General features: G+C 49.5%; 1 protein-coding gene across 1 annotated transcript; it reads left to right on the top strand.

The window, feature by feature from the left end:
• The first annotated feature begins 1,148 nt into the window (after nucleotides 1-1,148).
• LOC117546531 (serine/threonine-protein phosphatase 2A 56 kDa regulatory subunit delta isoform-like) lies at nucleotides 1,149-14,859 on the top strand. Its single transcript, XM_034216747.1, has 7 exons — nucleotides 1,149-1,904; nucleotides 2,250-2,377; nucleotides 2,477-2,578; nucleotides 2,672-2,744; nucleotides 4,974-5,012; nucleotides 12,012-12,119; nucleotides 12,876-14,859. The coding sequence occupies exons 1-7, from the start codon at nucleotides 1,788-1,790 to the stop codon at nucleotides 13,011-13,013; spliced, it is 705 nt and encodes a 234-aa protein (XP_034072638.1). The 5' UTR covers nucleotides 1,149-1,787; the 3' UTR covers nucleotides 13,014-14,859.
• The last annotated feature ends 632 nt before the right edge of the window (nucleotides 14,860-15,491 follow it).

Genomic DNA, 15,491 nt, shown 5'->3' with positions numbered 1-15,491 from the left:
AGACACGAGTCACATTTGAGTCCTAAAACACGAGTCAGCATTATGAGTCCTGAAACATGAGTCAGCATTATGAGTCCTGAAACATGAGTCAGCATTATGAGTCCTGAAACATGAGTCAGCATTATGAGTCCTGAAGACATGAGTCAGCATTATGAGTCCTGAAGACATGAGTCAGCATTTTGAGTCCTGAAGACATGAGTCAGCATTATGAGTCCTAAAGACATGAGTCCGCATTATGAGTCCTGAAGACACGAGTCAGCATTATGAGTCCTAAAGACACGAGTCAGCATGATGAGTCCTAAAGACCTGAGTCAGCATTATGAGTCCTAAAGACATGAGTCAGCATTATGAGTCCTAAAGACACGAGTCAGCATTATGAGTCCTGAAGACACGAGTCAGCATTATGAGTCCTAAAGACACGAGTCAGCATGATGAGTCCTGAAGACACGAGTCAGCATGATGAGTCCTAAAGACACGAGTCAGCATGATGAGTCCTGAAGACACGAGTCAGCATTTTGAGTCCTGAAGACATGAGTCAGCATTTTGAGTCCTGAAGACATGAGTCAGCATTTTGAGTCCTGAAGACATGAGTCAGCATTTTGAGTCCTGAAGACCTGAGTCAGCATTTTGAGTCCTGAAGACATGAGTCAGCATTTTGAGTCCTGAAGACCTGAGTCAGCATTTTGAGTCCTGAAGACATGAGTCAGCATGATGAGTCCTGAAGACATGAGTCAGCATTTTGAGTCCTGAAGACACGAGTCAGCATTATGAGTCCTAAAGACACGAGTCAGCATTATGAGTCCTGAAGACACGAGTCAGCATTTTGAGTCCTGAAGACATGAGTCAGCATTATGAGTCCTGAAGACATGAGTCAGCATTATGAGTCCTGAAGACATGAGTCAGCATTATGAGTCCTAAAGACATGAGTCAGCATGATGAGTCCTGAAGACATGAGTCAGCATGATGAGTCCTAAAGACCTGAGTCAGCATTATGAGTCCTGAAGACATGAGTCAGCATTATGAGTCCTAAAGACATGAGTCAGCATTATGAGTCCTGAAGACATGAGTCAGCATCATGAGTCCTGAAGACATGAGTCAGCATTATGAGTCCTGAAGACACGAGTCAGCATTATGAGTCCTGAAGACATGAGTCAGCATTATGAGTCCTGAAGACATGAGTCAGCATTATGAGTCCTGAAGTCATGTGACCCTGCTGTAGTTCCGGTCTGAAGTCATGTGACCCTGCTCTAGTTCCGGTCTGCAGTCATGTGACCCTGCTGTAGTTCCGGTCTGCAGTCATGTGACCCTGCTCTAGTTCCGGTCTGCAGTCATGTGACCCTGCTGTAGTTCCGGTCTGAAGTCATGTGACCCTGCTGTAGTTCCGGTCTGCAGTCATGTAACCCTGCTCTAGTTCCGGTCTGCAGTCATGTGACCCTGCTGTAGTTCCGGTCTGCAGTCATGTGACCCTGCTGTAGTTCCGGTCTGAAGTCATGTGACCCTGCTGTAGTTCCGGTCTGAAGTCATGTGACCCTGCTCTAGTTCCGGTCTGCAGTCATGTGACCCTGCTGTAGTTCCGGTCTGCAGTCATGTGACCCTGCTGTAGTTCCGGTCTGAAGTCATGTGACCCTGCTGTAGTTCCGGTCTGAAGTCATGTGACCCTGCTGTAGTTCTGGTCTGAAGTCATGTGACCCTGCTGTAGTTCCTGTAGCTCACGGTAGGTTCTGACCCGGCAGGTGATCGTGGGTCTGCTGAAGTTCTGGCCGAAGACCCACAGTCCGAAGGAGGTGATGTTCCTGAACGAGCTGGAGGAGATCCTGGACGTCATCGAGCCCTCGGAGTTCATGAAGGTCCAGGAGCCGCTGTTCAGACAGCTGGCCAAGTGTGTGTCCAGCCCGCACTTCCAGGTACCTAAGGCTTTCACCGATGCAGTCACAATAAACCCTCTCTGATCAAATTAAGTATACATTAAGTATACATTATTGGAAATTGTGTGTGTGTGTGTGTGTGTGTGTGTGTGTGTGTGTGTGTGTGTGTGTGTGTGTGTGTGTGTGTGTGTGTGTGTGTGTGTGTGTGTGTGTGTGTGTGTGTGTGTGTGGTGTGTGTGTGTGTGTGTGTGTGTGTGTGTGTGTGTGTGTGTGTGTGTGTGTGTGTGTGTGTGTGTGTGTGTGTGTGTGTGTGTGTGTGTGTGTGTGTGTGTGTGTGTGTGTGTGTGTGTGTGTGTGTGTGTGTGTGTGTGTGTGTGTGTGTAGGTGGCCGAGAGGGCTCTGTATTACTGGAACAACGAGTACATCATGAGTCTGATCAGCGACAACGTAGCCAAGATCCTCCCCATCATGTTCCCCGCGCTCTACAAGAACTCCAAGAGCCACTGGAACAAGTAAGACACACACACACACACGCTCACACACACACACACACACACACACACACACACACATAAATAATATAGATATGAATGACAGGTGTTTCTCCTCAGGACGATCCACGGGCTGATCTACAACGCTCTGAAGCTCTTCATGGAGATGAACCAGAAACTGTTTGACGACTGCACCCAGCAGTACAAGGCCGAGAAACAGAGGTACACACACACACACACACACACACACACACACACACACACACACACATGCACACGCACGCACACTCAGTGTAACATGTTTCCTGTGTGCAGAGAGAAGTTTAAGCTGAAGGAGAGAGAGGAAATCTGGCTGAAGATCGAGGAGCTCGCCCAGAAGAACCCTCAGGTACACACAAACACACACACACACACTGAGAACTAGGGCTGTATCCGAATATTCGGTCGTTGGCCTACTATTCGGTTTTCAATTTCGTTATTCGGATATTAGTTTTTTTGGCCGCACTGCGGCTGCCAAACTGAATGAATTGAAATCTCCAGTATCAACGTAAGAGCTTGTGCCTCTTCGGGGGTGCTAACACTTAACCATAAACGTTATCCTTTACCTTCTCCCTCTTTATATGTAGATATTACTTTATCTCCGTTAATCTCCGTCACGTTGTTTCCATAGTAACAACAACTTCCTGTCAACAGCGCTAACTCTTAGGGCAAAATAAAAGCATGTCCATAAATAGGAAGCCAAGCCAAATTACACTTAAGACATTTACAACTGCAACGAAAGTAACAAACACAATGCGATATCCTTTTCAATTTCAAAGAACACAAATTGGGTTACATTAACAAATAACTATAAAACAACAATACTGTAGAATAACAAAATTAATGCGCCGAATATCTGGAGATACACACACTGAACACACGCACACACACACACACTGAACACACACACACGCTGAGAACGATAGTTACGTATCTAACTACGGTTCTATGAATCCTGGATGACCGCCAGAGGCGGTGCTTAGCACTGGATGACCTATACCAACAGAGTCACGAGGAAGTCTGAATACTTACCCCTTAGAGGCAATGGACGTCCATTCTCGGGAGACGTCCGACAGTGGTGCGGTTATCCAAAGTGACAGACCTAATTTTACCTCTATTTAGAGGCAATGGACGTCCACTCTCGGGAGAGAGACCTCCAGCATGTGTCCCTGAAATGGGGACTCAGGTTATTTCACACATCCAGGACAGAGACCGGGGAAATCACCTCTCTGTGGCCCCTCCAAGACCCCCAAAGGACGGACTAATGACCTCCAGCATGTGTCCCTGACATGGACACCTCTGTAACCTTGCACACCGTTAGTCCCCGGGCCCCCGGACTTAAGCACTCCCCCAAACAAATCTGCATTATTGCCCGAGCTCTGCTGTCTGCCCGTTTGTTTAACCGCAAGCCGTTATCGTCACGGGAGAAGGACACACACAGCCTGCCCAGGTGGACGCGCGCGAACGCGACAACGAACGTAGCGTGGCATTCTAAAAGTAGCTCTCAGATGGTGAGCAGGCACCGCGGTTTTGAACTACAGTATTGAATTTGACAGAAAACAACAATGAAACGCCAGCAGAAGAATAGTGTAATGAGTTGGGTGAAAAAAGAGACAGGAGATGTGAGTTGGTTCATTCAGTAAATCAGCTCAGGATAATTGGATGTTCTGTCTGTTGATGTGAGGCTAATGCAGGATTTGCTAGCTTGATGCTACCGGCATTTAGCGGCAGTGACTCAACAAATTGCCTCTTAAAATGTATCGTCAGCAATGTATGACAAGCAGACGGCTTGTTTAATGTTAGACTCACACCAATAGCTCCATATGATCAGAACACACGTTGCTTTCATATCAGAGAGCAGCAGGTGTGTTATATGCTGCAGGTGATTTAAAGTATCAATGAAAGGAAGAAGTGTGGCTACACGATAAGAAGGGAATACAGTTTGAATACAAGTAATACAGTACTTTTTAATGTACAAATACTTTGTTACTGTACGATATCAATAACAACAATCCACAGCTGCCCTCTCTGCTCCGGAGGATAACACCCCGTGTCGGGTGCCGAGCAGCACCCTGCCAAGGCGGCACCCCGAGGGGGAGGCGGCACCCCGAGGGGGAACACTGCAGTTATCTATTAGCTTGAGAATAAATGGCACAATCAGCAACAAATGGCAGCGATCTCACCGGCTGACGTGCAGGAGCGTCCGCTCTTTACCGGTCCGGAGCTCCTGGGGTCCGAGCGGTCCCTCCCTTGGGAGGCGGCAGCTCGTCGCACACACACTGAGAACACACACACACACACACACACACACTGAGAACATACACACACACACACACACACTGAGAACACACACACACATACTGAGAACATACACACACACACTGAGAACACACACACACACACACACACACACACACACACACACACTGAGAACACACACACACACACATACTGAGAACATACACACACACACTGAGAACACACACACACACACACACACAAACACACACTGAGAACACACACACACACACAGATGTTATATATCTCACTCTCTAATCAGCTGATCTGTTTCCTGTAGATCAATAAGCTCCGCCCCGGGCTCCGCCCACAGGAAGAGGTCAGTGTCTGTTTATTATTGTGTTTAATGTCAAGTTATGATTTGTGTTGCTGGATTGACTCAAACTGATATGCCTACTCGAGTATGGCCTGGTTCAAGGTTCTATGTTCAAGGTTCTAGGTGCTAGCTTCTATGTGCTAGGTTCTAGGTGCTAGGTTCTATGTGCTAGGTGCTAGGGTCTAGGTTCTAGGTTCTAGGTGCTAGGTTCTATGTGCTAGGTTCTAGGTTCTAGGTGCTAGGTTCTATGTGCTAGGGTCTAGGTGCTAGGTTCTATGTGCTAGGTTCTATGTTCTAGGTTCTAGGTGCTAGGGTCTAGGTGCTAGGTTCTAGGTGCTAGGTTCTAGGTGCTAGGTTCTATGTTCTAGGTGCTAGGTTCTAGGTGCTAGGTTCTATGTGCTAGGTTCTAGGTGCTAGGTTCTAGGTGCTAGGGTCTAGGTGCTAGGTTCTAGGTGCTAGGTTCTAGGTTCTAGGTTCTATGCTTTTATTTAGTCATACGAACATATCTTAGTTTGAAAAAGTGAAATAAGAGTCAGTTATTGGAATATATTAGATAATAGATAAATAATGACTAAGTAGCAGATTAATGTTGTTTCAACAGTCTGATGGCCTGAAGTGTCTCTGTGTCTCCTCCTGTCCCTCACAGTGAAGTGTCTCTGTGTCTCCTCCTGTCCCTCACAGTGAAGTGTCTCTGTGTCTCCTCCTGTCCCTCACAGTGAAGTGTCTCTGTGTCTCCTCCTGTCCCTCACAGTGAAGTGTCTCCTGTCCCTCACAGTGAAGTGTCTCTGTGTCTCCTCCTGTCTCTCAGAGTGAAGTGTCTCCTCCTGTCCCTCACAGTGAAGTGTCTCTGTGTCTCCTCCTGTCTCTCACAGTGAAGTGTCTCCTGTCTCTCACAGTGAAGTGTCTCCTGTCCCTCACAGTGAAGTGTCTCCTGTCCCTCACAGTGAAGTGTCTCCTGTCCCTCACAGTGAAGTGTCTCCTGTCCCTCACAGTAAAGTGTCTCCTCCTGTCTCTCACAGTGAAGTGTCTCTGAGTGTCTCCTTCTGTCCCTCACAGTGAAGTGTCTCTGAGTGTCTCCTTCTGTCCCTCACAGTGAAGTGTCTCCTTCTGTCCCTCACAGTGAAGTGTCTCCTCCTGTCCCTCACAGTGAAGTGTCTCCTCCTGTCCCTCACAGTGAAGTGTCTCCTCCTGTCCCTCACAGTGAAGTGTCTCCTCCTGTCTCTCACAGTGAAGTGTCTCCTTCTGTCCCTCACAGTGAAGTGTCTCCTGTCCCTCACAGTGAAGTGTCTCCTCCTGTCCCTCACAGTGAAGTGTCTCCTCCTGTCCCTCACAGTGAAGTGTCCTCCTGTCCCTCACAGTGAAGTGTCTCCTCCTGTCCCTCACAGTGAAGTGTCTCCTTCTGTCCCTCACAGTGAAGTGTCTCCTCCTGTCCCTCACAGTGAAGTGTCTCCTGTCCCTCACAGTGAAGTGTCTCCTCCTGTCCCTCACAGTGAAGTGTCTCCTCCTGTCCCTCACAGTGAAGTGTCTCCTCCTGTCCCTCACAGTGAAGTGTCTCCTCCTGTCCCTCACAGTGAAGTGTCTCCTCCTGTCCCTCACAGTGAAGTGTCTCCTGTCCCTCACAGTGAAGTGTCTCCTCCTGTCCCTCACAGTGAAGTGTCTCCTCCTGTCCCTCACAGTGAAGTGTCTCCTCCTGTCCCTCACAGTGAAGTGTCTCCTCCTGTCCCTCACAGTGAAGTGTCTCCTCCTGTCCCTCACAGTGAAGTGTCTCCTTCTGTCTCTCACAGTGAAGTGTCTCCTCCTGTCCCTCACAGTGAAGTGTCTCCTCCTGTCCCTCACAGTGAAGTGTCTCCTTCTGTCTCTCACAGTGAAGTGTCTCCTCCTGTCCCTCACAGTGAAGTGTCTCCTCCTGTCCCTCACAGTGAAGTGTCTCCTTCTGTCCTTCACAGTAAAGTGTCTCCTCCTGTCCCTCACAGTGAAGTGTCTCCTCCTGTCCCTCACAGTGAAGTGTCTCCTCCTGTCCCTCACAGTGAAGTGTCTCCTCCTGTCCCTCACAGTGAAGTGTCTCCTCCTGTCCCTCACAGTGAAGTGTCTCCTTCTGTCTCTCACAGTGAAGTGTCTCCTTCTGTCTCTCACAGTGAAGTGTCTCCTTCTGTCCCTCACAGTGAAGTGTCTCCTTCTGTCTCTCACAGTGAAGTGTCTCCTCCTGTCCCTCACAGTGAAGTGTCTCTGAGTGTCTCCTTCTGTCCCTCACAGTGAAGTGTCTCCTGTCCCTCACAGTGAAGTGTCTCCTGTCCCTCACAGTGAAGTGTCTCCTTCTGTCCCTCACAGTGAAGTGTCTCCTTCTGTCCCTCACAGTGAAGTGTCTCCTTCTGTCCCTCACAGTGAAGTGTCTCCTCCTGTCCCTCACAGTGAAGTGTCTCTGTGTCTCCTCCTGTCTCTCACAGTGAAGTGTCTCCTGTCCCTCACAGTGAAGTGTCTCCTTCTGTCCCTCACAGTGAAGTGTCTCCTCCTGTCTCTCACAGTGAAGTGTCTCCTGTCCCTCACAGTGAAGTGTCTCCTGTCCCTCACAGTGAAGTGTCTCCTCCTGTCTCTCACAGTGAAGTGTCTCCTTCTGTCCCTCACAGTGAAGTGTCTCCTGTCCCTCACAGTGAAGTGTCTCCTCCTGTCCCTCACAGTGAAGTGTCTCCTTCTGTCCCTCACAGTGAAGTGTCTCCTCCTGTCCCTCACAGTGAAGTGTCTCCTTCTGTCCCTCACAGTGAAGTGTCTCCTGTCCCTCACAGTGAAGTGTCTCCTTCTGTCCCTCACAGTGAAGTGTCTCCTTCTGTCTCTCACAGTGAAGTGTCTCCTCCTGTCCCTCACAGTGAAGTGTCTCCTGTCCCTCACAGTGAAGTGTCTCCTCCTGTCCCTCACAGTGAAGTGTCTCCTCCTGTCCCTCACAGTGAAGTGTCTCCTCCTGTCCCTCACAGTGAAGTGTCTCCTCCTGTCCCTCACAGTGAAGTGTCTCCTGTCCCTCACAGTGAAGTGTCTCCTGTCCCTCACAGTGAAGTGTCTCCTGTCCCTCACAGTGAAGTGTCTCCTGTCCCTCACAGTGAAGTGTCTCCTCCTGTCCCTCACAGTGAAGTGTCTCCTTCTGTCTCTCACAGTGAAGTGTCTCCTCCTGTCCCTCACAGTGAAGTGTCCTCCTGTCCCTCACAAGTGAAGTGTCTCCTTCTGTCCCTCACAGTGAAGTGTCTCCTGTCCCTCACAGTGAAGTGTCTCTCTGTCCCTCACAGTGAAGTGTCTCCTTCTGTCCCTCACAGTGGAAGTGTCTCCTGTCCCTCACAGTGAAGTGTCTCCTGTCTCTCACAGTGAAAGTGTCTCCTGTCCCTCACAGTGAAGTGTCTCCTCTGTCCCTCACAGTGAAGTGTCTCCTGTCCCTCACAGTGAAGTGTCTCCTGTCCCTCACAGTGAAGTGTCTCCTGTCCCTCACAGTGAAGTGTCTCCTGTCCCTCACAGTGAAGTGTCTCCTGTCCCTCACAGTGAAGTGTCTCCTGTCCCTCACAGTGAAGTGTCTCCTTCTGTCCCTCACAGTGAAGTGTCTCCTGTCCCTCACAGTGAAGTGTCTCCTGTCCCTCACAGTGAAGTGTCTCCTGTCCCTCACAGTGAAGTGTCTCCTGTCCCTCACAGTGAAGTGTCTCCTTCTGTCCCTCACAGTGAAGTGTCTCCTGTCCCTCACAGTGAAGTGTCTCCTGTCCCTCACAGTGAAGTGTCTCCTCCTGTCCCTCACAGTGAAGTGTCTCCTTCTGTCTCTCACAGTGAAGTGTCTCCTGTCCCTCCACAGTGAAGTGTCTCCTGTCCCTCACAGTGAAGTGTCTCCCTCCTGTCCCTCACAGTGAAGTGTCCTCCTGTCCCTCACAGTGAAGTGTCTCCTGTCCCTCACAGTGAAGTGTCTCCTCCTGTCCCTCACAGTGAAGTGTCTCCTCCTGTCCCTCACAGTGAAGTGTCTCCTTCTGTCCCTCACAGTGAAGTGTCTCCTGTCCCTCACAGTGAAGTGTCTCCTCCTGTCCCTCACAGTGAAGTGTCTCCTGTCCCTCACAGTGAAGTGTCTCCTCCTGTCCCTCACAGTGAAGTGTCTCCTGTCCCTCACAGTGAAGTGTCTCCTGTCCCTCACAGTGAAGTGTCTCCTCCTGTCCCTCACAGTGAAGTGTCTCCTCCTGTCCCTCACAGTGAAGTGTCTCCTCCTGTCCCTCACAGTGAAGTGTCTCCTCCTGTCCCTCACAGTGAAGTGTCTCCTCCTGTCCCTCACAGTGAAGTGTCTCCTCCTGTCTCTCACAGTGAAGTGTCTCCTCCTGTCCCTCACAGTGAAGTGTCTCCTGTCCCTCACAGTGAAGTGTCTCCTTCTGTCCCTCACAGTGAAGTGTCTCCTGTCCCTCACAGTGAAGTGTCTCCTGTCCCTCACAGTGAAGTGTCTCCTTCTGTCCCTCACAGTGAAGTGTCTCCTGTCCCTCACAGTGAAGTGTCTCCTCCTGTCCCTCACAGTGAAGTGTCTCCTCCTGTCCCTCACAGTGAAGTGTCTCCTCCTGTCCCTCACAGTGAAGTGTCTCCTCCTGTCCCTCACAGGGAAGTGTCTCCTCCTGTCCCTCACAGTGAAGTGTCTCCTTCTGTCCCTCACAGTGAAGTGTCTCCTGTCCCTCACAGTGAAGTGTCTCCTGTCCCTCACAGTGAAGTGTCTCCTCCTGTCCCTCACAGTGAAGTGTCTCCTTCTGTCCCTCACAGTGAAGTGTCTCCTTCTGTCCCTCACAGTGAAGTGTCTCTGAGTGTCTCCTTCTGTCCCTCACAGTGAAGTGTCTCCTTCTGTCCCTCACAGTGAAGTGTCTCTGAGTGTCTCCTTCTGTCCCTCACAGTGAAGTGTCTCCTTCTGTCCCTCACAGTGAAGTGTCTCTGAGTGTCTCCTTCTGTCCCTCACAGTTAAGTGTCTCTGAGTGTCTCCTTCTGTCCCTCACAGTGAAGTGTCTCCTTCTGTCCCTCACAGTGAAGTGTCTCCTTCTGTCCCTCACAGTGAAGTGTCTCCTTCTGTCCCTCACAGTGAAGTGTCTCTGAGTGTCTCCTTCTGTCCCTCACAGTGAAGTGTCTCCTTCTGTCCCTCACAGTGAAGTGTCTCTGAGTGTCTCCTTCTGTCCCTCACAGTGAAGTGTCTCCTTCTGTCCCTCACAGTGAAGTGTCTCTGAGTGTCTCCTTCTGTCCCTCACAGTTAAGTGTCTCTGAGTGTCTCCTTCTGTCCCTCACAGTGAAGTGTCTCCTTCTGTCCCTCACAGTGAAGTGTCTCCTTCTGTCCCTCACAGTGAAGTGTCTCTGAGTGTCTCCTTCTGTCCCTCACAGTGAAGTGTCTCTGAGTGTCTCCTTCTGTCCCTCACAGTGAAGTGTCTCCTTCTGTCCCTCACAGTGAAGTGTCTCCTTCTGTCCCTCACAGTGAAGTGTCTCTGAGAGTCTCCTTCTGTCCCTCACAGTGAAGTGTCTCTGAGTGTCTCCTTCTGTCCTTCACAGTGAAGTGTCTCCTTCTGTCCCTCACAGTTAAGTGTCTCTGAGTGTCTCCTTCTGTCCCTCACAGTGAAGTGTCTCCTTCTGTCCCTCACAGTGAAGTGTCTCTGAGTGTCTCCTTCTGTCCTTCACAGTGAAGTGTCTCCTTCTGTCCCTCACAGTGAAGTGTCTCCTTCTGTCCCTCACAGTGAAGTGTCTCCTTCTGTCCCTCACAGTGAAGTGTCTCTGAGTGTCTCCTTCTGTCCCTCACAGTGAAGTGTCTCCTTCTGTCCCTCACAGTGAAGTGTCTCTGAGTGTCTCCTTCTGTCCTTCACAGTGAAGTGTCTCCTTCTGTCCCTCACAGTGAAGTGTCTCCTTCTGTCCCTCACAGTTAAGTGTCTCTGAGTGTCTCCTTCTGTCCCTCACAGTGAAGTGTCTCCTTCTGTCCCTCACAGTGAAGTGTCTCCTCCTGTCCCTCACAGTGAAGTGTCTCCTGTCCCTCACAGTGAAGTGTCTCCTCCTGTCCCTCACAGTGAAGTGTCTCCTGTCCCTCACAGTGAAGTGTCTCTGAGAGTCTCCTTCTGTCCCTCACAGTGAAGTGTCTCTGAGTGTCTCCTTCTGTCCTTCACAGTGAAGTGTCTCCTTCTGTCCCTCACAGTGAAGTGTCTCCTTCTGTCCCTCACAGTTAAGTGTCTCTGAGTGTCTCCTTCTGTCCCTCACAGTGAAGTGTCTCCTCCTGTCCCTCACAGTGAAGTGTCTCCTCCTGTCCCTCACAGTGAAGTGTCTCCTCCTGTCCCTCACAGTGAAGTGTCTCCTCCTGTCCCTCACAGTGAAGTGTCTCCTGTCCCTCACAGTGAAGTGTCTCCTCCTGTCCCTCACAGTGAAGTGTCTCCTTCTGTCCCTCACAGTGAAGTGTCTCCTCCTGTCCCTCACAGTGAAGTGTCTCTGAGTGTCTCCTTCTGTCCCTCACAGTGAAGTGTCTCTGAGTGTCTCCTTCTGTCCCTCACAGTGAAGTGTCTCCTGTCCCTCACAGTGAAGTGTCTCCTTCTGTCCCTCACAGTGAAGTGTCTCCTTCTGTCCCTCACAGTGAAGTGTCTCCTTCTGTCCCTCACAGTGAAGTGTCCTCCTGTCCCTCACAGTGAAGTGTCTCCTTCTGTCCCTCACAGTGAAGTGTCTCCTGTCCCTCACAGTGAAGTGTCTCCTCCTGTCCCTCACAGTGAAGTGTCTCCTTCTGTCCCTCACAGTGAAGTGTCTCCTCCTGTCCCTCACAGTGAAGTGTCTCCTCCTGTCCCTCACAGTGAAGTGTCTCCTTCTGTCCCTCACAGTGAAGTGTCTCTGAGTGTCTCCTTCTGTCCCTCACAGTGAGGTGTCTCTGAGTCTCCTCTCCTTCTGGACTGGAGCCAGATAGAGACTTTAAACAGAGTGTTGCATTATGGGTTGTTTTTAGCCTTGCTGTTGCTAAGCTAGTGAGTTTCTACAGTGATGTATATGTATGTGTGTGTGCAGTACTTGCTGCACGGGGACAGTCCTGCTGTGTCCTCCATGGAGACGGAGACGCCCACTGTGGAGGACATCCAGCTGCTGAAGAAGACCGTGGAGAGCGAGGCCTCGCAGGTACTCTGCTTTAGATTATATATTTATACTCATTATATAATATATTTGTATATCTTATATTATTTATATTTATTTTAAAGGTCCCACTGATCATAATTCCATCGTTGAGTTCTACTAGAATAGATTGTTCAATGTTCCAAACTCACTTTGGTTTCTCATCCAGCCTCTCTGTATAGTCTGTGTATTCACTTTCTGTCCTACTCCTGCCCCCCCCCCCCCGTGAGCCCAGTGGCCGTCTGCGAGACACAGCGAAACCCAGCCCGAACACACACACACCCGCAGCCCGGCTGGGAGTTTGTGTGTGTGTTCCCAGGCTGAGCTCCGCGGTGTCTCGCCGACCCCACGCCAGTGAGCCAGCTCACAGTGTCCCACTCCTCGCAGCAGCGCGCCTCGCAACGTCCCGCCGAGTGTGTGAGTGTGAGGAAGTCCGCGGATTGGTCCATTTGGCCGTTAAGTTACGTCACTATACCCAAGAAGTAAATAAATGGAAAAAGAGAAATGTCCAACGAGGCGTTCTGGGGCAGCACAGACAGGTCTTCTCTGAGTCAGAGTGTTACTCCCTACAGGGTGCACTTTGAGGGTCTGAGGCTCTGCAGAGCGTTCACATGCAGAAGCTACAGAACACAAGGGGACGGGTCAGAACCGGAGAAGCAGGACACGGGACCTTTAATATATATATATATATATGTGATATCTTTAGGGCCTGAAGACGGAGAAGGTGTTGATGTTATATTAATATGTATATATGATCTTTAGGGCATGAAGGACCTGAAGACGGAGAAGGTGTTGACGCGCAGGAAGTCGGAGTTGCCGCAGGATGTTTACACCATCAAAGCTCTGGAGGCTCACAAGAGGGCGGAGGAATACCTGACAGCCAATCAGGAGGCTCTCTGACCGGGGCGGGGCCTCCTGAGCAGGACTCTCTCCCATTGGAGGAATCTGAGGACTGGCCCCGGGGTCAGACAGGAAGCTGACCTCTGACCCCTGCTGTGTAGACGTTTCTCCTCTGCTCCCTGAACGCACCGCCAGCTCCTCTCCACTGCGGGAACTCATCTCTCCTACGCTCCTCGAACACATTGTTTACATTTTATAAAAGGAGACGCACACAAGACTTAAAAACAGATCTTTCTGACATTAATCTGAAATCTGTGGGATCACACGTTGTTTGGTTCAGAAAGTCAACACGTATTTCTGAAATCAATATTTACTTATTTATTCATTTTTGGACGTAAACAGATTTTGTTTGCAAGTGAAGAACCATTGTTCCCGCAGTGGAAACCGCACCTGAATGCAGCACGGAGCCCCGCCCCCTCCACCTGACCAACCAATCACACGTCAGCACGGAGCCCCGCCCCCTCCACCTGACCGAACAATCACACGTCAGCCAGGAGCCCCGCCCCCTCCACCTGACCAACCAATCACACGTCAGCACAGAGCCCCGCCCCCTCCACCTGACCAACCAATCACACGTCAGCACGGAGCCCCGCCCCCTCCACCTGACTGACCAATCACACGTCAGCACGGAGCCGGTGAATGTAGACGTTTGTTTTAAACTTTTATTCTGACGTTTCTTTATTTATCTTCTGCGACTTTAGACCAATGAGAGGCTCGGCGACTTTAGCCCAATGAGAGGCCAGCAGAGCCTTCTCAGGTCAAAGGTCAAACTCTAACCCCCCCCTCCATGACGTGTTCAGGGGTTCTGCTGAGTGCGGTTAAATACACACTTCTCCTCATCAGTATTTAGACCCTGATTTTTACACATCTTAATATATTAGAGACGTAATCTAGCAGAGGGTTACCCCGCCAAAATAAGAGCGGGGAGTCGGTGCCCGCCAAAATAAGAGCGGGGAGCGTCTGTGCTGACGATCATGTTTTAATATTTGACTTTTTAATATCAGTTCACAAATGAAACTCTAAATCTCCTTAATTATAATGAATGAATGAACTGAGGACTCCCATGATCCTTTGCTGTTCACAGGAGCGTCATGTGATCCTTTTTAAATCGTTCCGTTCTCATTAAAATAACAAAGCTCCCCTTTACGGTAACACCCTGAACCTCTCGGGTCAGCATCGTTATCTCAGATATCGTTTTCATTATTAAAAACAAAACAACTCATTTTTATTAAAGAATTAACTCGGGATCACGGCAATAAAAAAAACACGTAAGATCTCGATTTCCTGTCGCATGGAGCGAAGTCCAGGAGCTGCACAAGCAACGTCGTCTTTGAGAGCAAATATGAAAAATATGTATTATTGTCGTCATGTGACTAGAGCCACGCCCCCTACTGTCGGCTGGTTTCCGATCAGTCGCTGCACGCCGTCGTGTGATTGGCTGTCAATCGTTCTAGGTGTTTGTTAGCCCCGCCCACTTCTCTCACCCACCGGACAGTTTCTCTAAAAACCAAAACTTCTTGATTTCAGCTTCAGAACGAAATCTAACCCTTAATTTCAGAGTCTGACGATGTTTTAGCAACGTGATGAAGATCGTCTCAGCTTCATTGTTTCTCTTTGTGTTTCACTTCCTCTCAGATCCTCCGAAACGCAATGACACTTTTTACGATCTAAGATTTAAAACTCGCTAAACTTCAGGTTTAATGAATATATTCCGTCAGGTTGAAGACATGGCGCCCGGCGGCGAGACGGAGAGAGTTCAGGAGAGCTTTAATGAAACATGACACAGAATGAGAGGCTGGTTTGAACAGATGTTGGTGTACAGAAGAATAAAAAGAGATACATGTTTCACAGTTTCTGTGTTCTCACACACACACACACACACACACACACACACACACACACACACACACACACACACACACACACACACACACACACACACACACACACACACACACACACACATTATATTCATGTCCAATCATTACAATAAGAAGCTTCAAGAAAAGTCGGAATGTGACGTCTTCTAAAATATCTTCCTTTTTGGACTTTGTTTACTTCAGGAACATAGTGACATCACTCTGGAACACTAGCGCTCCAACACATTGCACGTGATAGGCTAAGGGTGGCACATCTCTAAGAGGTTGACCAATAACAACAGAGCCGGCCAGCTAGCCAATCAGAGCATGGAGACATGAAAACAGTTTCTCCTCAAAGTGTTTGTGAAGGACAGGATTATTTTAGCGTTCATTTAAATTCCAGTTTTATTTAATTTTAAGGCCAAAAATATTTGAAAGGTCCCTTTGGCCATTTCCACTGATCATGATGCAGTGTTGAGGTAGAATAGATTCACATTGTTCAATGTTCCAAACTCACATTGGTTTCTCAAACAGCATCTCTGTGGAGTCTGTGTATTCACTCTCTGTCCTACACGGCTTGTTGGAGCCCCCCCCCCCCCCCTCCCTGTGAGCCCACTGT

This window comes from Gymnodraco acuticeps, unplaced genomic scaffold (assembly GCF_902827175.1).
Source record: "Gymnodraco acuticeps unplaced genomic scaffold, fGymAcu1.1, whole genome shotgun sequence".
NCBI lineage: Eukaryota > Metazoa > Chordata > Actinopteri > Perciformes > Bathydraconidae > Gymnodraco > Gymnodraco acuticeps.
This window is presented reverse-complemented; position numbering and strand designations above follow the sequence as displayed.

Coding starts and splice junctions, on each gene's coding strand:
- LOC117546531 (XM_034216747.1), top strand. CDS start 1,788: ATGTTCCTGAACGAGCTGGAGGAGATCCTGGACGTCATCGAGCCCTCG. Junction 2,745..4,973: donor TCGCCCAGAAGAACCCTCAG/GTACACACAAAC, acceptor TGTTTCCTGTAG/ATCAATAAGCTCCGCCCCGG. Junction 12,120..12,875: donor TGGAGAGCGAGGCCTCGCAG/GTACTCTGCTTT, acceptor TATGATCTTTAG/GGCATGAAGGACCTGAAGAC.